The sequence below is a fragment of the Oryctolagus cuniculus genome, chromosome 9, assembly GCF_051225735.1.
Source record: "Oryctolagus cuniculus isolate XC-2025 breed Fujian yellow rabbit chromosome 9, ASM5122573v1, whole genome shotgun sequence".
Taxonomy (NCBI): Eukaryota; Metazoa; Chordata; class Mammalia; order Lagomorpha; family Leporidae; genus Oryctolagus; species Oryctolagus cuniculus.
The window spans coordinates 122,499,489-122,523,231 of record NC_142875.1 but is presented as its reverse complement, the minus strand read 5'-3'; the positions used below and the strand labels follow the sequence as shown (position 1 = coordinate 122,523,231).

The following is a 23,743-nucleotide window of genomic DNA, read 5'->3' as shown; positions in this document are numbered from 1 at the left end:
GTAAAGACCTTGACTTTGCCATCCCCTGACTCCAGTCCTGACAGCATCAAGGCAGAGAGGGGCAATGGAGGTTAGCAAACGCTTGTCTCATCCAGGTGGCAGACCTGGCACTGTTCAATGCCTCTCTCCACATTAGAAAGGACAGTATCTGAGGTTTATAAAAAGCATGAAGGAGGGGCCAGTGCTGCGGCATAGTGGGTTAAAGCCCCAGCCTGGTATGCTGGCATCCCATATGGGCACTGGTTCTAGTCCCGGCTGCTCCTCTTCCAAAACAGTTCTCTGTTATGGCCTGGGAAAGCAATAGAGGATGGTCCAAGTCCTTGGGCCCCTGCACCCACGTGGGAGACCTGGAAGAAGGTCCTGGCTCCTGGCTTTGGATCAGCTCAGCTCTGGTTGTTGTGGTCAGTTGGGGAGTAAACCAGCGGATAGAAGACCTCTCTCTCTGTCTTGACCTTTCTCTGTAACTCTGTCTTTCAAATAAATAAAATAAATAGTAAAAAAAAAAAAAATCACAAAGGGGAGAATACAGATCACAATACTAGATTATGTCCTATCTGAAGAACAGGAAGAGAGGAGCTGATAGGCTCCCAACACAAAGAAGACATAAGGAGGTGCAAAGGCTGGTGGCCTGGTTTGACTGGTTTATCCTGCTTATATGTCTTGAAATATTGCACTGTACCCCATAACAGTGTGCAGGTATTTCTTGGTAATCAAACACTTTCTAAAATAAAAATTGTAACAAAAATTCTGCTGACACCAGGCGAAACCTTGGCCTTTTCACCCGCAGAAGACGCAATGGATCCTCTCATCTTTTCTGTCACATTCTTTGAATGGACTCAAAGGGGAGATGCTGAGGGCCACATTTATTTCACTGATGAGAGAGACAGGCATCTCTCAGACTAGCACAGATAAGTTAGTAGTTCATGTTTTTTAAACACAGATTTTTAAACACGGATCACACTTAGAGAAGAAACATCTAGATTTTTCCAGAAAAGTAGTATATTCCAAATTATCCATTTTTCCTGCCAGTGCATATATTTTGCTTATTGTCAGTCATCAGTTACTCTCTTTTTCTCCTGTTGACCCTGTACTTGCTAGCATTAGTTTAATGGGTATTTTCTGTGTATTCTATGGTAAATACAGACCTCTGTCCATGTCCATATAGCAACTATTCCCATAGCACTTACATTGTACAAGCGGGTATGTGTAGGCTCTACGCCAATACTGTGCCACTTTATATAAGAGACCTGAGCATCCTCGGATTTTGGTTTCCACTGGGGGTCCTGGAGCCAATCCCTCCAAGATACTTATGTGTCCTTAACAATCATTAATAACACTGAAATTGTCTCTACCTTGGTCACAGCCCGATGCCTTTTCTTTTTGCTATTAATTTCTCAAAGTAGATTAATCTGAACTCTTAAAAGTAGAGCATTTACTTATCTGCTGGTATAAAACAGACGTTCCCCAAAACAACCAAGGATAAAGTATCTGGATTTTAAAACATAACATCATTTAATTAAGATTAATTCCTCCCTCTCAGAAGTTGATATGTGATTCTATTTGTGAGTAAAACCCTGATTATTTACAAACATGAAGTGAAATTCCTAATCCTTCTATCTAGAATGGTCAGTGGTTTTCTGTCCATCTGTCCCTTTTTTTAAAAAAAAAAAAGATTTATTTCTTTATTTGAAAGGCAGTTACACAGAGCGGGAAAGCCAGAGAGAGAGAGAGATCTCTGTACTCACTGATTCACTCTTCACTCCCCAAATGGCTACAATGGCTGGGGCTGGGCAAGATCAAAGCCAGGAGCCTGGAACTCCATCCAGGTCTCCCATGCAGGTGCAGGGGCCCAAGTACTTGGGCCATCTTCTACTGCTTTCCTAGACACATTAGCAGGGAGCTGGATTCAAAGTGACACAGCCAGGATTCCACCCGACACTCAAATGCAGGTGGCGGCTTAATCAGCCGGGCCACAGCGCCAGCCCCGGTACTCCTTTTTAGGTACTTGGACATGACCTAGAGACTGCTCAGGCTAAGGGTTTCCTCTCTGTGTGGAGGAGAATGGGAGGTACCAGTGAGGGAAGGGTTAGGCAGTACAGCAAGAGCAGGGGAAGCCAGGAAGTCCCCAAAAATACAGAACCTGCACCCTAAGCTCAAAGCCTGCATTTTGTCTGCCAGTACACCGGGCCCCCTAAGGAAGTGTGTGCTCCCCAGGATGTGCTAGAGAGCACTGGGATGCCTGAAGAACTGACTCTACTTGTTTTTCCCCTCTCACCCATGAGAAAGAAATTAAATTGTGTGTGGTGGAATGAGAAGGTCATGCCAAGATGGCCACTGGCAAGCTAGCCTCAATCACTCAGGAGTGGCTTTGGAACCCCCTGGGAAACCACCTGGCAACAGAGCCTGCCTGGCAATGGGTGTGATTGATTAGGGCATAAACCGCTCCTTGACTGGATTGGCTGCCTTGGCTATATAAGCTGCTGTACCAACTGAAATAAACGAGTCTGAGGGCTGCTCACCTCTGGCCTACTTTCACCCAGCTCCCGGGGTCTGTGTGGTGACTCCACGCCTCTTGCCTCTCAGAATGAATCCACCTCAACAATTGTGTGTATACAAAATCCCGTGCACAGTTTGCCCCAGTGCTGCACTGATGCGAGTGTCCTGAAGGACCGCCAGGCTGGCCGTCCACGCGTGTAGCCTTGCACATTTGCACTCTGCCAGCAGGCTGTGATTTGCGGCCCCTTGTGTGAGCAGCTTAAGGAGATTTACAGATTATGTCATCCAGCCTTAACTGAGAATCCTTGCAGAGGGGACAACTGACTTTGAAAGACTGCTGCAAGAAAACAGAACAAACACAAATAAGAAAGGAAAATGAGGGGCTGGCATTGTAGCACAACAGGTTAAGCCATCACTTGCAAGGCCAGTTGGAGGCCCAGCTGCTCGGCTTCAGATACAGCTCCCTGCCAAGGTACTTGGGAAGGCAACCAAAGACAGTCCAAGTACTTGGGCCCTGCCCCCCCCCCCCCCCCCCCGAAACCCAGATGGAATTTCAGGTTCCTGGCTTCAGTCTGCCATGGCCCAGGCTGTTCCAGCAGGCAGGCAGGCGGGTAGAGAAAGGAGGTGTGCAGGGAGCCAGTTCAGGGTGACTTGGTAACTTACTGTCTGGGGCAAGAAAGGCACAAGAAAACCTAGAACCATACTTTATTTTACAGATCTCCAAAACTGGTTGCAGGGTTCACTATGGGACCCATGAAGCCAAGTCTGCTCACTTGACAAAGATCAAACCAATAATTGATGTAGGGGTGGTGGAAGAAATCAGAACTTCACTTGCAGTGTGCACAGCAAGGAATCTGGCAGCTATGGCTCACTGATTCCCCAACACCCCAGGGGCTCCAAGGCCGTGAATCTTGTAGCTTCAAGTGGGTACTGAGTGGTGCATGATCAGCGCTTGTGTTGGCCTCGGTTGGTCCACCTTGCATGTGGCCTTCCATTCACTGGTCAGTGATAGGGGCCAGTGTGCTTCTTTTGGAAGGGCAAAGACAGGCTCCAGACTGTCTGGGTCTATGGGTAGCTTGGGTATTACTTTGTTTGAGCAGGGCCTGTGACTTCCTGCAAAGCTTTCAGAATAGAGGCCAAAACTGGGATGTTAACTATAAGGGCAACTTGGGTCTTTGTGATCAGGGCTTGGCACTGGCTTTACCCATGTGTCACTCCCCTTAATTTAATGAGTTATTTTTTCCAGAGGAACTGCAAACTGAGGGAGAAACGCTGGGCCTAACAACGCCCAACAAAGGCATTAGGGGTAGGGCTCATTCTCACTTTTGAGATCAGTCCTTTGTAGACTGTATTGTTAGGGACCTGTGATGTATTATCATGCCCTGGGGAAAAGCTGCATGAAAGTCACATGTTTTGTAAAGCAGTATCTTTGATTCTTAAAAATGTTATTGCTCAAAATAGAAAACAATTATTTAAAGTAGTTAACTGTTTTGGGTTAAATTGTGCTCCCCAAAGATATATGAAGGTACATGAAAGGGTTTGTACAAAAATGGAATTAAAAGGGGCACTGCATTGTGGCACACAGGTTAGGCCGCTGCCTACAACTTGGGCATCCCATATGAGTGCCTGCTACTCCACTTCCCATTCAGCTCCCTGCTAATGTCCCTGGCAATGCAGTGAAAGATGGACCTAGTGCTTGGGCTCCTATCACCAGTGTAACTTTGCCTTTAAAAAAAAAAAAAAGAAGAAGATTCAAAAAAAGAATTAGAAGATATTTATTTTGATGCCAAAATAATTTTAAGTCTATGAGTGTGAGGGCTCTTTAAAACTTTTGTGGAAGGTGACTATTATTTAAAAACTATGCATGAATTTCAAAATTTTTCTGTACCAAAATAAACTCATCTTTCAATCCCATTTTCCATGTGCATTTTGTTTAATTTTATTTTTATTTATTTGAAAGGCAGAGTTACAGAAACAAAGAGAGAGATTGATCTTCAGTCCAGTATTTCACTCCCCAAAAGGCTGCAATGGCCAGGACGGTAGCCAGGACAAAGCTAGGAGCTTGGAACTCTATCCAGGTTTCCCACGTGGGTGGCAGGAGCCCAAGTACTCAGACCATCATCTACTGCTACTACTTTCCCCGACACCTTAGAAGGGAGATGGATTGGAAGCGGGGCGGCTGGGATGCCAGGCAACAGCTTACCTCGCTGGGCCACAGCACGGGACCCCACATACATTTTGAAGGACAGTAGTTATGCTGAAGTTCTAAAGTCCGGTCCAGCAAATGTCATCTTTGGAAATACCGTCTTTGCCGATGTCATCCAGCTAAGCAGAGCTCCATCTGGTTTAGTTTGTGACTAGCCACCTTCCAAGATGGAAACAAAGGCCCAGAAGCAATAAGGGCACTGGACAGGTAGACCAGAACCTGGAAAAGGTCAGGCAGCATTCTCCCCTGCAGGTTTCAAAGGCAGCATCACTCTGCCCACACCCAGCTCCCAAGTGGAGACAGTTTCTGTCTGTGGTCTTCAGCCACCCACCCAGGTTGTGTGCTTTGTAATCACAGCCCCAGGACACTGATAAGAGTCACTACATACCTCTTATACAGACTTGCTCCTTTGTTTTGACATCAAATATACCCGAGGGGATTCTTTGGCCAAAATTTCCTTTATGGTTCACTGGTCCCAGAGCCTTGAAAGGGGGTGGGAAGTGGTGGAGAGGACAAGCAAAACCCAAGCTTTAACCATCTTTGTCTTTCCAGTACTAAGCAGGAAGCATGAAAATAAGAGCTGTGTAGTTTGTTTTCGGAATGAAGCTCAGTCTTATTTTTCACTAACTTTATTAAAAAAAAAAAAGCTTCTAGAAATACTAGAGATTTTTCTCATATGCTGTTATAATAATCAACATGCCCTAATCCAGACTACAAATGAAAAATAATTGACTTTTTAACATTAAAAATAGAAATAAATAACATTCATGAGTAATTATTAAATGCTAAGTCCTGCTGAATCCTTTCTACAGATTTCATTTAGAATCTCATCACTGCCTTATTACTTACTCTGATTTTAAATGTGAAACTGAAAGAGTTAACAATCTCCCTAAGACTGTGGGGCTAGTAAGTGACAGAGCCAGGATACCAGTGAGTTCAATGCCCACAACCTTACTAAGATTGCAGCCACATGTGGTTATTTATATTTAAATGTAAATTAATTATGATTAAACAAGATTAGAAATTGAGTTCCTCAATTAAACTGACCATATTTCACGCTCTCAACAGGCTTCTAGCAAGAGGTACAGATACAGACTTTTCCCACTGTCACAGGAGGTCCTGTTGGAAGGACACACACAAAAATGACAGGGATAGGCATTCGGCACAGTGCTTAGGTATCTATTTAATATGCTACGGGACTTTGAATGTCACTGCTTATGGTTTAATAGACAACCAGGTCCTCCTTGGAGTCTATTCTTCCCCCCTAGATAGTGTGCCTCTTTATCCACAAGTCAGCTCTCACCCTAAGTCTTTTCCCTTCCTTTTCCTTTATTCTCTTCCTTCTACTGTTCTTTCTGTCCCCTTCTCAGCCATAAAGACTACATGACAGCTCTTAAAAGGTCGCAGCAGGTGGCCAGCGACGTGGTGTAATATAGTGAGCTGCCACCTGCATTGCCAGCATTCCATATGGGCGCTGGCTGGAGTCCCGGCTGCTCCACTTCCAATCCAGCTCCCTGCTAATGCACCTGGGAAAGCAGCAGACGATGGCCCAAGTGCTTGGGCTCTTGCACCCACATGGGAGACATAGAAGAAGCTCCTGGCTCCTGGCTTTGTTCTGGCCCAGTCCTGATGGTTGCAGCCATTTGGGGAATAAACCAGAAGATGAAAGACACCCCCTCCCCTACCCCACCTCTGCTTTTCAAATACATAAAAAAAAAGGTCGGAGCAGGGTCCCGTTGTTCCTAGAGAATACCGCTCATCCTTGTCCCTCTTCAAATCCATTCTAAAGGTTGCTGATGCCAGGCTGCTTGTATCTCTATCACTATTCCTGGCCAATTGCCAATTCCAACTCATGAATGGGATTGTTACCAGAGACAGCTGGACCTGAGGTCCTTGTGCTCACCCAAAAAAGTATTTCGGACATGAGACAGAGTAGCAATGAGAGGTGGTAAAGTTTAATCAAGAGAATACCCATGACAGAGGAGGCAGGCATCTCAGTAAAAATTGAGCACCCCGCCTACAGTTAGTCTGGAGTTTGTCTAAATCCAAATCCATGCTTTGTGCTTCTGGCCTCCCTCTTCTGGGATACTGGAGGACTTTCCAGATGTGCAATTGCTGACATTCCTCCCAGGACTTTATCAGCCCTAACAGCCCCCCAGGCACAGGCTGGGAAGACTCCCTTAAACTGCCCGATGGGGAGGGCTGGGACCCACCTAACAAGATGACTGGACTCGGGCAAAACTTCTGATGTCAATGTTTGTCTCGTTCTTTCCTCATCCAAGCAGCCTTCGTTCTTCAGCCCCTCTCACGCCCATGGGTTCACGAGAACTTCCTCCCTCACAGGAGAGCATCTCACCCGTGAGTTCCGCAACAGCGTCACAAGTGCAGACACGCACACCTGGGAGATAGTCTCCCCCAAGAAAGCAGCTGCGCAGGTGTGTGCGTTTCTGCAATGTCAGATTTATCTGTCAGACATGCACAGACCAATCACAGAAAATGAGCAAGTTTAGTCAATAAGGCGCATCCCTCATACCAAGCAAGGACAAGGAATAGAACAGAGTTTGTTGTCTGAGATGCTGTCATCACCGGGTGGGCAGATGTCAAGCTCACTGAAGTTGCCATTCCTCAATGCTTGTAGAAGCCTCTAAGGCAGGCACAGGCACACTGTGGGGCCTGCACTGCCTGGTGCGCTGAAGCCACCATTCCCATGTGGCTTTTACAGGCCTTTGTTGGTGGAGAACTATCCCCCAAACTACTAGGAGGAGTTGCTATATGGAACCCCCAAACCTCAGTCCATTCTCCTGACATGCACAAAGTCAATCCTGGACACTGCGGTGGTAGAAGGAAACATATTTATCTGCAAGACACAAAGCAAGGAGCTGGGGGCAGGCACTGTGGCGCAGTGGGTTAAAGCCCCAGCCTGCAGTGCTGGCATCCCATATGGGTGCCGGTTCGAGTCCCAGCTGCTCCATTTCTCATCCAGTTCCCTGCTAATGCACCCAGGAAAGCAGTGGAAGAAGGCTCAAGTCCTTAGGCCCCTATACCCACAAGGGAGAACTGGAAGAAGCTCCTGGCTCGTGCCTTCAGGTTGGCTCAGCTCTGGCCTGGCCATTGAGGACATTTGGGGAGTGAACCTGTGGATGGAAGACCTCTCTCTGCCTACCTCTCTCTATAAGTCTGACTTTCAAATAAATAAATAACAAAAAGCAAAGAGCTGGTTGGCTGTTGCTTAGTTCTCATAGGAGTTTCAGGTCTGAAGTTTCTTAGAGATGGAAATTGGGACTGAGACCCAATTCACCTGTGCCCCTTCAGCACATGTCCAAGTTCCTGGCTGGTCAGTGGTGCTCCTGACCTCCCTTTGATTGGTCAGCAATGCCATGCTCTGCAGGAGATGTTTGTGGTGGCCCGGTGGGCTTCGGTAATTCTGGGAGCTCCATGCAGGAGGTGGTTGCTGCCCACCCTGGGCAAGAATTCCCTGGAAGCCAGACCTGGTGAAACTGACCATTTAGATGTGAATTACTGGAGAATTTCCTGGGTCAGTTGCACCACTCCCTCTCTTCAGTGAAGTCCTTTAGCAATCTTAAAGGAACACATGGAAACCCTGAGCTAAGGGTGGTTTGCTGGGTCCCAAGAATATGTTGGCCATGCTTTTAGGAACACTAGAATACGGGTTCAGTTTCATTTTGGGTGGGTTTTATCCTTATCCTTAAGTCCAAGAATCTCTGTGTTGTCTGTTGCCTCCCTTAGGTCATTCTCAGCACTGAGCCCTGGCAATGTGTCTGGGTGATTGCTAAGTCCTTCACTGATGTCACTGGACGTCAAAATGGAGTCACTGTGGTCAGCCTTGTTCAGGCATCACACAAACAGCTTCCTCAGAGATTCATCTGTCTCCACCAAGACCCTCTTCCAGTCTCCGAACTGCAGCCGGCACACTTCATTTACCATCACTCCTCCATTTCCCACAAAGCCCTTAACCTTCCATTGGATTTTCTTGCCCTTTGGTTAAACAAAAGTGGAAACTATTAAAGGGACAGGTTTTTAATGCAGCTGTTAGGACTCTACTTGGGGTACCCCTGCATCCCATATCAAAGTGCCTGGGTTCCTAGCCTTGGCTCCACCCCCAATTCCACCTTCTTGCTAATGCTGACTCATGAGGTCCCAGCTTTTTTTTTTTTTTTTTTCTTTTGCCTGGCTACTACAGGCATTTGGGGAGTGAACCAGCAGACAGCAAAGTGCTCACTGTCTTTCTCTCTGCCTTTCAAACAAAAATAAATTTTAAAAAATTAAGTGTTAAATCAGAGCTTCTTAATATGAAAGAGTGACTAATATGGTTTACCCTAGTAGTCGCTGATTTACAGCACTAGCTGAATGAAGAACTTATACTGAGCTGCTACAGGAAAAATTTTGTTCTTCGATGGAAAACCTGCATCCTGTGAGCAAACCATTGAAGTTACGGGATTTTGATTTCCCGGGTCCTTTTATTTTGCTTTATAATGATTTTTTGTTCAGATAACTGATAGGAATGAAACTAATTCTTGCCTGAAGACACGTGAATAGATTCTGGAGATTGGGATTCAAATGATAACTGTGCAGAAGCCAGTTTTCATTTGTACATTCAGTTCAACATTCTAGACCTACACATGTGTCTGGTCTTTGAAACAGTTTACATCTGCCTGGTCACTTCATTATATGAGATAAAGTTCTGCAATTGAGTTTATTGCAGGCCTGGATGATACCTTTAACTTTCTATGGAAGATGCTACTGGTTACCCCTCGCCCACCCTCCAGTCTCACCCTGGGCAGAGCTGTACCCACTACCAACACCCTCTCCACTCCAGCCCCCGTTCTTTGCCTCCTCCGAGCTGAGCTGTTCCTTTTGCCTGGACCTCACTTTGCTCATGGGTGGCTTCTATCCCTTCTTTCCTAAAACCAACAAGAATCACTTTCTGGAAAGCCTTTTCAGCCCTCTGAGAATCAGTTACAAACCATCCTCTTACAGCGCAGGTAGCACTTGTTACAAACAGGACCTTGCGTTTGTTGGTGGGATTAGTTAACACTTGCTAACACAATTAACATTTTTCTCTGGCTGGGAGCGGTGCGAGAGAGAATGTTGCTAAGCTCACCATGCATCCCTAGCCTCCCTGCCTGTGCTTTGCATGTGGTTCAAACATAATTCCTGTTCTAGACCAGTTGGCCACTAATACCTGATACAGGAGAGAGGCCGACTGCCGACTGAGAGGCCATGCCGACTGTAAGTATGTATTTGGAGTCATCAGCATGTAGGTATGACTGTGAAAACACACAAGAAGCAAAAGAGCAAGCTGAGCCACGGGGAGGCTCTAAGAACCTTGTGTAGTGGACGGACTGCACAGCAGCCAAGGGATAGTCATTTGTAGGCAGGGAAACGGCGGCAGATAAGAGGGCACTGGGACTGGTGGCCTCTCAGGGGCAGGGAGGGCAATTCTTTGCTGACGCTACTCAGTCCTGCATTTGCTGGACCGGTTGAAAGGGAGGATTTACAGGCAGCATTGAAAGCATCCGGAAAGCTGGGTCTGTGCAGCTGCCTACCTTTACAACAACAGTGTGTGTGTGTGGGGGGGGGGGGGTGACACTGTGGCACAGCAGGTTGAGCAGCTGCCTTGACATCAGTACCTGGGATGAGCCCCAGTTTGGGTTTCTGATGTTCCACTTCTGATCCAGCTCCCTGCTTATGTGCCTGGAAAGGGAGATGAATATGACCTGAGTACTTGGGCCACTACCACCCACATAGGAGACCCAGAAGGAGTTCCAGCCTCCTGGCTTTGGCCTGGTCCAGCCTGGCTATTTAAATGGCAGAGTTACAAGATATGGATGGTATGCTGGCAGCAGTTTAACCTGCTGTGCCACAAGACCAGCCCCCCCCCCCAAATTTTTAACAATAATAAGAAAGCTTTGAGTGAATGTCTGCTATAGATATTTAAACCAGCCTTTCCAATGGAAATCAGTGGTTTATATTTCTTTGGCTAAGGGTTGTTTGCTGTTGTTGTTTTTTTATTCTTAAACCTTGGCTGGAGTGACAAACTGGCATCCTAAGGTTTACTTGGCTTATTTTCAAAACACTTTCATTTTTTAAATTTTAAACCTCTTTATAAAGAGACTAGGGTTTCCAGGAACACCTGCCATTCCACCGGCCCAAGTGACCTGCCTGGGCGCTGTGATCTGTGAGGCCTGGGACCCCACCAGAGCAGAAGAGGCCTTTTTCTGTGTCGCAGAAAGGGAGCCATGAAGGTGGTTGTCTGCATCAGTGACAGCTACGGCTGCATGAAATCAACTCGTGAGCCACACTGGATTTAATCGCTTTCGCCCAGAATAAACAGCTCTTCTCCCTTCCCAAAATCAAGCCAGCCCCAGTCACCACTTCCCATTCATTTAAAACCAGTTAGTCTCATAATTTAGGATGAGATCCCAGGAGAGCCGACAGAGCTGGACTGGAAGTGGAGCAGCCCGGACTAGAACCGGCGCCCATTTGGGATGCCGGCACTGCAGGCGGATTAACCCACTGTGCCACAGTGCTGGCCCCCGACCCATTCATTTGTAAGCCCAGTCTCCCAGTCTTGCATCCGAACACTCCTCTCACCGGAACCCTGCCCGCCTCAGGTCACTGGGAGTTTATCGTGGTGTCTTTTGCTCGAAGACGGAGAATGGCTTGGAGATCTCAGGGACTGTGGGCGCGGCACCCCGTTCACACCCGGAGTTACAAATCCGACTTGGGGTGGTGGTGCACAGAATTGATAAAAAACCAGTCTGAATCCCAGATTCGCCTGCTCCCCCTTCCGTTTGCCTGTTGGGGTCGGTGGCGAGCAGTAGCCAGCGCCCAGATGCAGCCCCCCGCCGCCCGCGCTCCGAGGCAGAGCCTGTCTTTTGTCCGGAGCTGAGCAGATGTAAATGACTTTCCCCACGTTTCTTCCGCTGTGCCCACGCGTCCTTGAGTGAATCTAGCTCTGCCTGCTCTAGCTCGCTCCGCGCGCCCGGCTCCCTGCACCACCCCCGCCCCCAGGGTCCGGGGCTGGCTTGGGTCGGCGCGCCTGCACACACACCAGGGGGCCTGGACCGTGGGAGGCTCCACCCCTCCCTGGGATGCTGGAGGGGCTGTGCCATTCTCTGCGCTGGACCCTGGCTCGGGGCTCCAGGCAGAGCACCTGCACTCGGCCGCGCCTCCAGCTCTCGCGTTCAGCCGCCCGCTTCCGGCCGCCGCCGCCGCGTCCCGCAGCCCAGCGCCCCCGCAGCGTCCGCATGGCCAGCCCTCTGCACGCCGCCGCGGCCCTCTCGCTCCAGGTACCAGAGCCCCCGCGTGTGCAGAAGTGGGGAGCGCTGGAACCCGGGTTTCGGAGTCCGCGCCCTAGTGCAGCATCTTCTGTAACCCTGGCACTCGCTGCTGCCTCTCCCCGTCCCTCCACAGAGGTCCCTGCCGGCCGGGTCCGAGGCCGCGCGGGGTTGTGACCTTCCCGGGGTACGTGAGGGTCGCCACGGAAGCCGCTTAGGGGGAGGCATCTCTGGGCTGCCAGCACTCACAGCCTCCCCCCAAATATTTTGACCGCAGCCTTCTCCCTGCTGGGACCGGGTTTTGTTGAACAGATTTTAATTTTTTTAAATGCCTGCACCTTTTCCCAATTAGCTCGGGTCATGCTGTTTTTTATCTTTTCAATTGTGCTCTAGCGCCAGGAGGCTTGGTGGGGTTTGGCGTCGGTGCTTCGGCACGGGAGGACCCTGCCCGTGGGGAAAATGGTTCACGCCGGCCCCCGACCCCTTTGCAGGCTTGCTATTGTGCGCGCGTGATTGACGAGGCCACGAGGCTGAGCGCGCCCGGGAGATTTTCCTATAAATGGCTTAGAAGCCCAGTCTGGACGCTTTCCTCGGATATAACGGGGACAATCGCCTTCCTGTTCCTGGCTGGCCTGGAATCTCAGCGGGCTGCCCAGGCCAGCGCAGGGGCACCCGCAGCCGCGACCCGGCGCCCAGCGGGCAGTGGAGAGCGGCGCTCCGCGCCGGTGCGGGGCCCGGGGCCCGGAGCGGGGTTGCCGGGGCCCCAAGCGGAGCGCGCGGAGAAATGGTGAGTCCCAGCGACCCCCCGCGGACCCCCGGCACCCACCTGGGTGGACCTAATGGAGCTGCCTTCTTCTTTAAGGACTGCAGTAAGGGATGTGCCGCGGAAGGTGCCGGAGACCCAGGAGATGGAGGAGCGGCAGGGGTGGCGAAGACGTTCCAGGTGAGTTGATTGCCGGGGATTAAGTGTGCGAAACCACATCCAGCTGGGTAAATTCACGTCTTGTTGCGATTTGGGGGGATTTTCACTGCGTGAATTACCTGGTAGCTTAGGTCCTCTGGGTATGTTCCTAACAAACAAAAATTCACCTGGCTGTTCGTTGCTCGCTTCATTTCGCGAGCCCTAAATACTGCCTAGATCTTTCTCTGAGTGCATAATCTGGAGTATAGGTGCAGCCCTTCCTTTCCTGGAGGAAGGAGCTGAAATTGTTCAGTCATCTCATTAAGGGGCACATACCACTGTACAGTAGAAGTGTTGCATTTCTTTTTTTAAAGATTTATGTGAGAGGCAGAATTACATATACATATACATATATATATATATAGAGAGAGAGAGAGAGAGAGAGAGAGTCTTCCATCCGCTGGTTCACTCCCCAAATGGCTGCAATGGCCGGAGCTGAGTCCATCTGAAGCCAGGAGCTCCTTCTGGGTCTCTCACCCGAGTGCAGGGCCCCAAGGACTTTCCCAGGGCATTAGCAGGGAGCAAGATTGGAAGTGGAACAGCCGGACTCAACTCAACACCCATATGAGATGCTGGCTTTGCAGGAGGTGGCTTAATCCCCTTGGCCACCACAGTGCTGGCCCTGAAGGGTTGCATTTCTTGTTCTGTCTGAATAATGGGTTTATATTTTAAATGGCTTCCTTCAGGAGAATAAGCTCGTGAGATAAGAATCTCATTGCAGTACCTTGAAAGTCATAGAATATACGGGCAGACATATGGTCTTTCCCCCATCAGTCATTATCTACCTTCCCCCCAACAATAGAGGTTTTCACTCTTCATTGTGCACGGCTGTGTTCTTCTGCCTGCCTGCCTGTCATTGTCACCCATTGTACAGGCTCCTAATGATCTCACCTCCTGGCATAGTTGAGAGAGGGAGTGCCACTTGACTGAGGAGTTTCACTCAGCTTTCACAGTGTACTGGGCATTGGAAATCTAACAGTAATTAAAATTTCAGTCTCTGCTACCAGATATTTAAAAAACACACACACAATAGACTCTTGGAGTTCTCTTTCTGATTTGTATTCAATTTGTATTATTTTAGCTTTAAAAATATTCTGGGATGGGCATTGTCCCATAGTGGTTTCAGCTGTAGCTTGGATCATTGGCGTCTTGTATCTCTGGGTGTGGGTTCAAGTCCCAGCTACACTGTGTTTCCAATTCAGCTTCCTGTCAACGCACCTGGGGGGGGGGGGGAGTGGATCATGGAGCTCATACTGGGGTTAGACCTGGCTTAGACCTGGCTGTTGTGGGTATTTGGGTAGCAAATCCATAGTTAGAAGATCTCTCTGTCTCTCCCTCTCTGTCACTCTGCTTTTGAAATAAATAAATCTTTTTTTTAAAGATGTATAATTTATTTATTTATTTGAAAGTCAGAGTTATACAGAGAGAGGAGAGGCGGACAGAGAGAGAGGTCTTCCATCAGTGGTTCACGCCCCAGCAACGGCCGGAGCTGCGCCGATCCAAAGCCAGGAGCCAGGAGCTTCCTCCAGGTCTCCCACGTGAGGGAAGGGGCCCAAGGACATGGGCCATCTTCTACTGCTTTCGCAGGCCATAGCAGAGAGCTGGATAGGAAGTGGAGCAGCGGGGTTTCCAATCGGCGCCCATGTGGGAAGCCGGCGCTTTGGGCCAGGGCGTTAACCTGCTGCGCCATAGCACCGGTCCCTGAAATAAATAACTCTTAAAAAAATTTTAAGGTAATACTTTTTGTAATTCTGCGGCAGCAGTACTCTGCTCATCTATGAAGACTAAGCTCTAATCCGTTTCAACTCCCTTGAGATATGGCTCCTCTGCTTCATACTAAGATTCATTTTATGCAGGGAGTTTCTCAAAGGAAAAAGGTAAATACAATTTTTCCTGACCTTTATACTTTTGTACTTTCCAAAACAAAGAATTCATGCTGTAAATAGTCTGTGTGTTAATTTAGATTTCTGTATGTTAGGCTTTAAAGGGAGGGTTGTCTGTGGACATGTGATATGCCTGTTTACAAGCAAAACATGAATCACAGTGGTGGATGCATTTCCTGCAGTTATGATGAGGCAAGTGTAAAGTGATCATGATAGTTTGGATAAAAATGGTGGATTTCATCTTTGGCTTCTGGTGTGTTTTTCTCTCTCTGTTAATCTACCCCATTTATAACTGTTTTCTCTTTGGGATTCTTCATGGGCAGTTTGCATATTGCTTCTCCACTCCCATTTTGATGCAGTCATGGTAAAGTGAGGCTGCAGTTTTCTAACAGGGCCCTGATCTTTCTGGGGACCACAGGCTCTTTGGTGTTTAAGAGCCCAACCGTCTGTCTACATTCCACATGGTAATTCTCTGCTTCACATCTCCTTGTTAGATTTTTTTTTTTTTTTTTGACAGGCAGAGTGGACAGTGAGAGAGAGACAGAGAGAAAGGTCTTCCTTTGCCGTTGGTTCACCCTCCAATGGTCGCCACGGCCGGCGCACCGCGCTGATCCGAAGCCAGGAGCCAGGTGCTTCTCCTGGTCTCCCATGGGGTGCAGGGCCCAAGCACTTGGGCCATCCTCCACTGCACTCCCTGGCCACAGCAGAGAGCTGGCCTGGAAGAGGGGCAACCGGGACAGAATCCGGCGCCCCGACCAGGACTAGAACCTGGTGTGCTGGCGCCGCAAGGCGGAGGATTAGCCTAGTGAGCCGCGGCGCCGGCCTCCTTGTTAGATTTTTAAAGGAATATTTCTAAAAGATCAGGATAGCACCCAAGGCTTTGCAAACAGGGTAAGAAAAATGCACAGGGGCCTGTTGTGGAGCAGATTTGCATGCCCACGGCAGTCTAGACTTGGCTTCAGCGACTGCGGGCTGTGGAGTCCTCAGGTGCACCCAACCAAGGTGTATTTCCCTGCCACGCTCTCCACTTGTCGGAACACATGGTTACCAATTAAGAATTTAGAATTACGAAATGGCTTTTGTCAGTATTTCTCCCCATTTCATAATCGATTTTGTGACATTCGTGTTCTTCTGGAAGCCTGTGGTTGGAAACTCCCAGGCCCTGACGTCATGAGAGAATGCGGAGCGTCAGAAACTGATCACGCAGGGAGAAGGACCACTGATTTTTATCCATCTGCAGGAAGGAAAGTGGAAAAAACAAAGTGGCTTTTAGAGAACACCGATGACAGTTGTTTATTAAGTTCCTTGTATGTCCGTCACTTCCTCCTTGGAACTGCATGTCGTGTCTATTCTGAACTGCAGACACACCTTTGCTTAGTGTTGTTTACTTTTGGACCTCAGGCCGCTGTGTCACCTAGTTTGCGATGTCTTTGGTAATTTCTCACTGAGTTCAAGTTGAAGACTTCTTAGTTTCCAGAACTGCAGATCTTTTCTCAAAGAAAGGAAATTAGAGTTCTTGATGAAACTCTGAAACCACCGATGTGTACGTTACGTTGACAACTGGATGTAGGGCAGTAGTATAGCCATCGGAGTTGTAGAGGGTGGTTCTTACTGCTGGGAAGTCACCTGTCTTATTAAAGGATGCCTTGGTTTACTGAAAGAGAACGGATACTTGGGAATTTAATCATGTACAGTCAAGTTTTAGAGATTTAGCAAGCTATAATTACAGGAGCACTCAGAGCAGTGTGCAGAAGCCTCATTCTCAGTCTCTGTTATTAACTGATTTCACATCACTGGGCCAGTGGGTCATTAGGGCTGGTCCTAGCGGTATTTTAAAGAGACAATTCAGAAAACTAAAAGGTAGTCTATGCTGGTTGTGCTGTGATCAGCTCAACACTGGCTCTTGGCTACAAGTAGAATTTGAACTTGGGCAGTAAAAAAAAAAAAAAAAAAAATATATATATATATATAAAATCTAGATCCCACTCTAGATCCTGAACCAGAACCTCAGAGAGGTGAGACAGGGGTGTGGTTGTTTTTCCATGTCACAAGAACGATTGTAACTGTGCAGTGAGGGTTGAAAACCACACCCCACTATCTCCGTCAAAGATCTCATGGACTTGCTGAGCCAGAGTTGAAAGTCACTGATGGGGAGGGAGAATTGTGGAGCCTCAAGGACAAAGGTCAGCATTACTGAGATTCTTGTATTTTACCACTGTGTAAACCATCCTTTACTTCCTTCCTGGTTTGTTCCTTCCTGCTTGGAAAACAACAAGAAATTAAAACGTGGTAGCCCCAGCTCTCGTCTTATCCTCAGTGGCTCCTTCAACCTGCCTGGTGTTGAACTGGACTTCCTTGTGTTGCAGCAGCCCGCTGCCAGGATTCCTGAAGGAAGAAGGAAGATGGGGTACGATGTTAGGAGCCGTGGAGCCACAGCTGACGGATAAGTGGCAGTGTTGGTCAGGAACTCAGTGGTGTAGCTGCCTGTCTTGCTCCATCCCTCTCTCTCCCTTTAGTAGCTACAGTGTCTCTGGGGCTCCTACCAGTCTTTAACTGCTGAATTGTCTTCATCCAACATCCTTGTTGATTTCTTCCTATTGTTCCTCTCAAGGACTCTTCTGGTTTGGTTCTCAGGTGTTTCTTACGGCTTATAGCAGTACACCTACTTAGTAGCTCAAAAACATTAGGTTGAATGCATGAGTAATCATAGCAACAGCTAGTATGTGTCCATGGCTGATAGTGTGAATCCCCAAGGAGCAGGGGCTGAGTTATGGGCATCTTGGACATCCTGTGTTTGCCTCGTGCAATGGCTGAGCCATGGAGCCGGTGCAGTCATTGATGCAATGAGTTAATTAAACACAAGCGTAAAAAACAGTGAAGAAAGTTGGAGAAACAAGGGAGGAGGCCAAAATGCTCCATAGGTTGAGATGAGACAAAATCATGGTCTTGTATTAAAAATATTCTTGTGCACGTAGTCATTGGAGTTGTATGAAGGGCTTCAAAAAGTTAATAAAAATTGAATAAAAGATTAAGTTTGGAACAAAAAACCCATTGTTTATTCATTTCATGGCAGGAGGAGTTAAAGAGAGCACACATACTTCTAAAGAAACAAGGATCATCTTGGGGCCAGTTTTCCGGTACGGCGGGTTAACCTGCCGTCTACAATGCTGGCATCCCATATGGGTACCAGTTCAAGTCCTGGCTACTCCATTTCTGATTCAGCTCTTTGCTAAGTGCCAGGGAAAGCACCAGAAGATAGCCCAAAATCTTGGACCCCATGTGGGAGACCCAGATGAACTTCCTGGCTTTGGCCTGGTCCAGCCCAGGGCGTAGTAGCTTTCTGGGGAGTAAAGCAGTGGGTGGAATCTCTCTCTGTCCCACTCTCTCAGTAACTCTGCCTTATAGCTTATATTTGGAAGCACAACTGACTGATGATAGAAATAGCTGCTGGCGAGGTAAACTTTTATTTTGCTTTTGAAGAAGCCTGCACATTACTTATTTTTGTAACTGAACAAAATATAGTTAGGGTCTATTGCTTTCACAAGAAATGTGTCCAAAATTCAGTGATATAAAAAGTTCACCCTTTCTGCTCACTGTTTTGCCTTATCCCATCCGTTTTACTAAGAAACTTTCACTAGTTGTCTTACTAGAAGGAAGTGGGTGCCGGCGCTGCAGCTCACTAGGCTAATCCTCTGCCTGCGACACCGGCACCCCGGGTTCTAGTCCCGGTCAGGGCGCCGGATTCTGTCCCGGTTGCTCCTCTTCCAGGCCAGCTCTCTGCTGTGGCCCAGGAGTGCAGTGGAAGATGGCCCAGGTCCTTGGGCCCTGCACCTGCACGGGAGACCGCGAGGAAGCACCTGGCTCCTGCCTTCAGATCAGCACGGTGAGCCGGCTGCAGCACGCCGGCCACAGCGGCCATTGGGGAGTGAACCAACGGAAAAGGAAGGCCTTTCTCTTTGTCTCTCTCACTGTCTAACTCTGCCTGTCAGAAAAAAAAAAAAAAAAAAAAAAAGAAGGAAGTGGGCATGAAGTTTGTCTTAGTAGGCTGATAGGGTCCCAGATTTTTCTTAGCCAATCGTCTTCCCATTCCACCAAAAAAAAGGCTAACTAAAGCAAACAAAATCAGATGTGCTTCCTTGGGCCACAGTACTGTGTATCTATTCATGCAGTGAAAAGTTTGTTAGAATCTCACTGCCGTTCAGTCTTGGCTGATGTGAGTGCATCTGTGAGTCTCTGTGGTATGCATCTGAAGTCAGCCAGACGTCAGTGTTTAAGAAAACCTGCACTGGGGCCTCTGTTGTTGCATAGCTGGTTAAGCAGCCTCCTGGGATCCCACATGGGCATCAGTTCCTGTCCTGGCTGCTCCACTTCCAATTTATCTCCCTATGGATGGCCTGGGAAAAGCAGTGGAAGATGGTCCAAGTACTTGGATCCCTCCCTCCCATGTGGGAGACCCAGATGCAACTCTATGCTCGGCTTCATTTGGGGTTGTGGTCATCTGGGAAGTGAACCAGCAGATGGAACATCTTACTCTCCCTCTCTGTAACTCTGCCTACAAAAATAACGTAAGATAAATTCTTTAAAAATCCCCTCATATACTTACGTATATCTTGTTGATTGTATTTCACAGAAGAGCCCTCACTTGTATAGATTAGTTTGGAACCCTGCCTCCCACATGGGAGACCTGGAAGAAGCTCCTAGCTCCTTGCTCCTGGCTACTGCTTGGCCCAACCCTAATCATTTGGGGAGTGAACCAGTGGGTGGGAGATCTCTCACTCTGTCTCTCTGTAACTCTATCTTTCAAATAAATAAATAAATCTTTAAAAAGTAAACAAATCTGTACTCTCCTCTGTGACCTGCAGTGTCTTAGGGCTGGAGATTTAGCTTGGAATATGCCAGTCAGGACAGGCTTTAGCGAACTTTATAGTAAGGACTCACTCAGTTAATACTGTAGGCTGAGAGCTGTCAGGTTTCTGTCACAACCAGTGGACTATGCCACAGCTGCTGGGTGAAGAATGGTACGACTGGTCCAATCAAACTGTTTTTTATAAAATAAGCCTGATGGCTGCATTTGGCCTGCAGGTGAAATTCTCCTGACTCCCTAGTTAGCCTGGAGGATAACAGGAGAGAAATGTTGTTCAAAGAGAAAAAATGCTTTAGTTGAGATATATCCCTTTATGTAAACTTAGTGCATGTAATGAAGCATTTAAAGTTATTTGGATTAGAGAGTGGTGGAAGAAAGTCAATTTTCTGTCCAAAGTTGACATTTTACTGGCGTGTTACAAAGGAGTGTGGCTAGACCAGACTAGCTGAAGATTACAGTGATAGATTGTCCTAATGCCCTCTGACTGGCAGCTTTCTGGTTATCTTAGAACATGTTTTTTCAGCCTATATAACTGATCATTCCTAAGGTATCAAAAGTCCAAGGTAGCTCTAATGAAGTGAATCACTCAGAAATGTTTATGTCATTAAAACAATACAGCTGTCTCTTGGTGTCTTCGGGGATTAGTTCCAGGCCCCCCAGTAGAAACCAAATGTCCAAGTAAAGTCTTGAAAAAGTTTGCGTGTAACCTGTCCGCGTCCCCTGCTCTGCAGCCGAAGTCATACCTTGATTGGCTATAGTGATACATGAGTAGCTGTTAGAAGGAATTCTTTACAAGGTAGTAGGCAGTTTTGCATTTTCCCCCAAATATTTTCAATGTATTGTTGGTTGAATCTGCATGGAGAACCTGCAGATCCAGGAGTCACTATAGTGATGATAAATGCTGAGGATAAAAAGTAAAGTTCTGTGTTTGCTGTGGTGGGAGGAATGAGGATTTTTGTGGAGTGAGAGAAGTGCGAGGGACAGACATTTGGCCCTGTGGTTAGATGCCTCCTGGGACACCTGCATCTCCTATGGGAGGAGTGCCTGTGTTTGAGTCCTCGCTGTGCTCCTAATTCCAGTTTCTTGCTAGCACAGGCACAGGGAGGCAGTGGTGGGAGCTCACGTAGTCGGAGCCTGCCACACAAGTGAGAAACGCACATTGAATTCCCAGCTCCTGTTCGGGTTCGGCCCAGCCCTGGCTGTTGTGGGCCTTTAGGGAGTAAACCAGCAGATGGGCTCTCTCTTGCTGTCTTCTCTCTCTGTCTCTTAAATAAATATAGACAAAACAAAGAAAAAAAATAAACTTTGATATTCCTTGCAACCTGATGACAGTGTGGATCTTTCCATTGTTTCCAGCTGGTGGGAACTCCTCCCCTCATGGTTTTACTAGTGTTCTACAGACAGTGTGGTGGTATTGAAGTCCTCAGAAGGCTTCCATACAGCAGTTAGCCATTTGTGATGGGCAGCTGGCTGTGTGGAGAGCAGGCAAAACACTACGGTGTGAAGTTGTTTCCTGTTATTTATCTTTTTTAGAATATGAGGTCAGTTGTTCACTGTTTGCCCAGTACAGAACATAAGTGTTTTTTTTTTTTTTTTAAAGATTTGTTTATTTGAAAAGCAGAAGAGGTATGGAGGTGAGAGAGAGAGAGAGAATGAGAGAGAAAGAGAGAGAGAGTGCAGTTAAGTCTGGGCCAGGCTCAAGACAGGGGCCAGGAACTGCTGCCGGGTCTCCCACATGGGAGGCAGGGACCCGAGCCCTTAGGTCATTTGCTGCTGCCTTTCCAGGTTTCTTACCAGAAATTGGAGCAACCAGGATTCAGACTGTTGCTGGCATTACAGGTGGCAGCTTAACCTCGGTACCACAGTGCTGGCCACAGGACACAGGATGTACATCTTAGAGGATATTTATTTCACTTTGTTCATTTCTTCGGCAGTGCATCCAGCAGGTGTTGAAGGCTTGTACCGTGAATCCTTTGGGAGCTGTTGGCACACAGCCGTGGCCAAGCAGAGTTGCAGTTCTTTTTTTTTTTTTTTAAACACATTCAACAATGCCTTTGAGTGGCAGCAGTGATTTTCTTTTTTTAAAAGAATTAGTTCTTTATTTGAAAGGCAGAGTTACAGAGAGGCAGAGGCAGAAAGAGAGAGGTCTTCCATCTCCTGGTTCAGTCCCCAAATGGCCGTTATGGCCAGAGCTGGGCTGATCCACAGCCAGGAGCCAGGAATTTCTTCTGGGTCTTCTATGCAGGTTTAGGGGCCCAAGGACTTGGGCCATCTTCTGCTGCTTTCCCAGGCCATAACAGAGAGCTGGATTGGAAATGGAACAGCCGGAGCCGGCGCCGCGGCTCACTAGGCTAATCCTCCGCCTTGTGGCGCCGGTACACTGGGTTCTAGTCCCGGTTGGGGCGCCGGATTCTGTCCCGGTTGCCCCTCTTCCAGGCCAGCTCTCTGCTGTGGCCCGGGAGTGCAGTGGAGGATGGCCCAAGTGCTTGGGCCCTGCACCCCATGGGAGACCAGGAGAAGCACCTGACTCCTGTCATTGGATCAGCGCGGTGTGCCGGCCACGGAGGCCATTGGAGGGTGAACCAACGGCAAAGGAAGACCTTTCTCTCTGTCTCTTTCTCTCTCACTGTCCACTCTGCCTGTCAAAAAAAAAAAAAAAAAAAAAAAGAAATGGAGCAGCCGGGACTCAAACTGGCACCCATATGGGATGCCAGCTGTGCAGGCAGAGGCTTTACCTGCTATGCCACAGTGGCGGCCCTGAGAGGTGTGGTTCTTATTGTGGGCTTGAGTGTTTTTTTATTATAGAAGATGCCTCTTTAAGTGAATCATATGCTGGGAGTGAAGAATGGATGTGTTTGATTTTTTGCATCATTTTATTCCAATGACAGTTTTGTCACTGTTCATAAATATCACAGAAATTTGGTTTTGATACTCCGTTAGGCAGTGTATACTGCAGAGTCTCTGAATAGCTGGCTGAGTTTGGAGCACAGGCATGGCTTGTTTGGCTCATGTAATATTTAACGTCTCTGGTCATTTCCAGCTATTAAAAGTCGGGTGAGTGATCTCACATTTGGCCCTCTCTATGGACCTTCAGTTACTATTCTTTAATGGTGCTGATTTTTCTTTCCCAGGCTAAAGATCTAATAATCACACCAGCCACCATTTTAAAGGAGAAACCAGACCCGAGTGGTCTGCTGTTCGGAAGTGTGTTCACCGATCACATGTTGACAGTGGAGTGGTCGTCTGAGGGTGGATGGGAGAAGCCCCACATCAAGCCTTTTCAGAACCTCTCGTTGCACCCTGGATCTTCAGCTTTGCATTATGGAGTGGAGGTGAGTCCATGGGACTAGACGGGGGTACCAGTGTTTCCTTTACGTGGATATGAGTACCTCCCCTGCTACAGCGGCTTTTGCGGGAGGGTTGCATTTGGCACAGCAGTTGCATTGACAGTTGGGAAGTCTGCATTTCATTTCGGAGTCCTGCTCTTGTTCAGCTTCCTGCTGATGTGCATCCTGGGAGTCAGAGGTGATGGCTCAGGTAGTTAGGTCCCTGCTTACCCAGGTGGGAGACCCACAGGGAGTGCCAACCTCCTGGCTTCAGTCTGAGCCAGCCCAAGTTGTGGGTAGCTGGGGAGTGAGCCAGCAACTGGAGGCTATAATGGTTTTTTTTCTGCCTTTCAAATAAAATTTAAGGTAGCTTTTGGTAGTATAGTTGTATCATATTTACTGGAGGAAGTCATAATTCCTTTAAAGTAGGCCAGCACCGCGGCTCAATAGGCACACCGGGTTCTAGTCCCGGTCGGGGCACCGGATTCTGCCCCTCTTCCAGGCCAGCTCTCTGCTGTGGCCAGGGAGTGCAGTGGAGGATGGCCCAAGTACTTGGGCCCTGCACCCCATGGGAGACCAGGAGAAGCACCTGGCTCCTGCCTTTGGATCAGCGCGGTGCGCCGGCCACGGCAGCCATTGGAGGGTGAACCAACGGCAAAGGAAGACCTTTTTCTCTGTCTCTCTGTCTCTCTCTCTCACTGTCCAC

General features: G+C 48.1%; 1 protein-coding gene and 1 long non-coding RNA gene across 8 annotated transcripts in view; one reads left to right on the top strand and one right to left on the bottom strand.

The window, feature by feature from the left end:
• Window positions 1–23,743, top strand: part of BCAT1 (branched chain amino acid transaminase 1) — a 130,837-nt gene that overhangs the window by 26,014 nt on the left and 81,080 nt on the right. For 2 of the 6 annotated variants that reach the window (XM_051850336.3, XM_070049507.2), the window contains 2 exons: window positions 12,866–12,946; window positions 22,843–23,043. In XM_051850336.3, the coding sequence (XP_051706296.1) occupies window positions 12,866–12,946; window positions 22,843–23,043 (282 nt within the window). The other 4 variants (XM_089303939.1, XM_008259519.5, XM_008259521.5 and 1 more) reach the window with 4 other exon arrangements.
• LOC149124747 (uncharacterized) lies at window positions 880–12,968 on the bottom strand. 2 transcript variants are annotated; one of them, XR_016213023.1, is made up of 4 exons: window positions 12,830–12,968; window positions 5,091–5,184; window positions 4,700–4,921; window positions 880–2,833 (listed from the first exon to the last, which is right to left on the bottom strand). It is a non-coding gene; the product is annotated as an uncharacterized LOC149124747 (long non-coding RNA). The 2 variants fall into 2 exon arrangements; XR_016213024.1 differs by having other exon boundaries at window positions 4,700–4,861.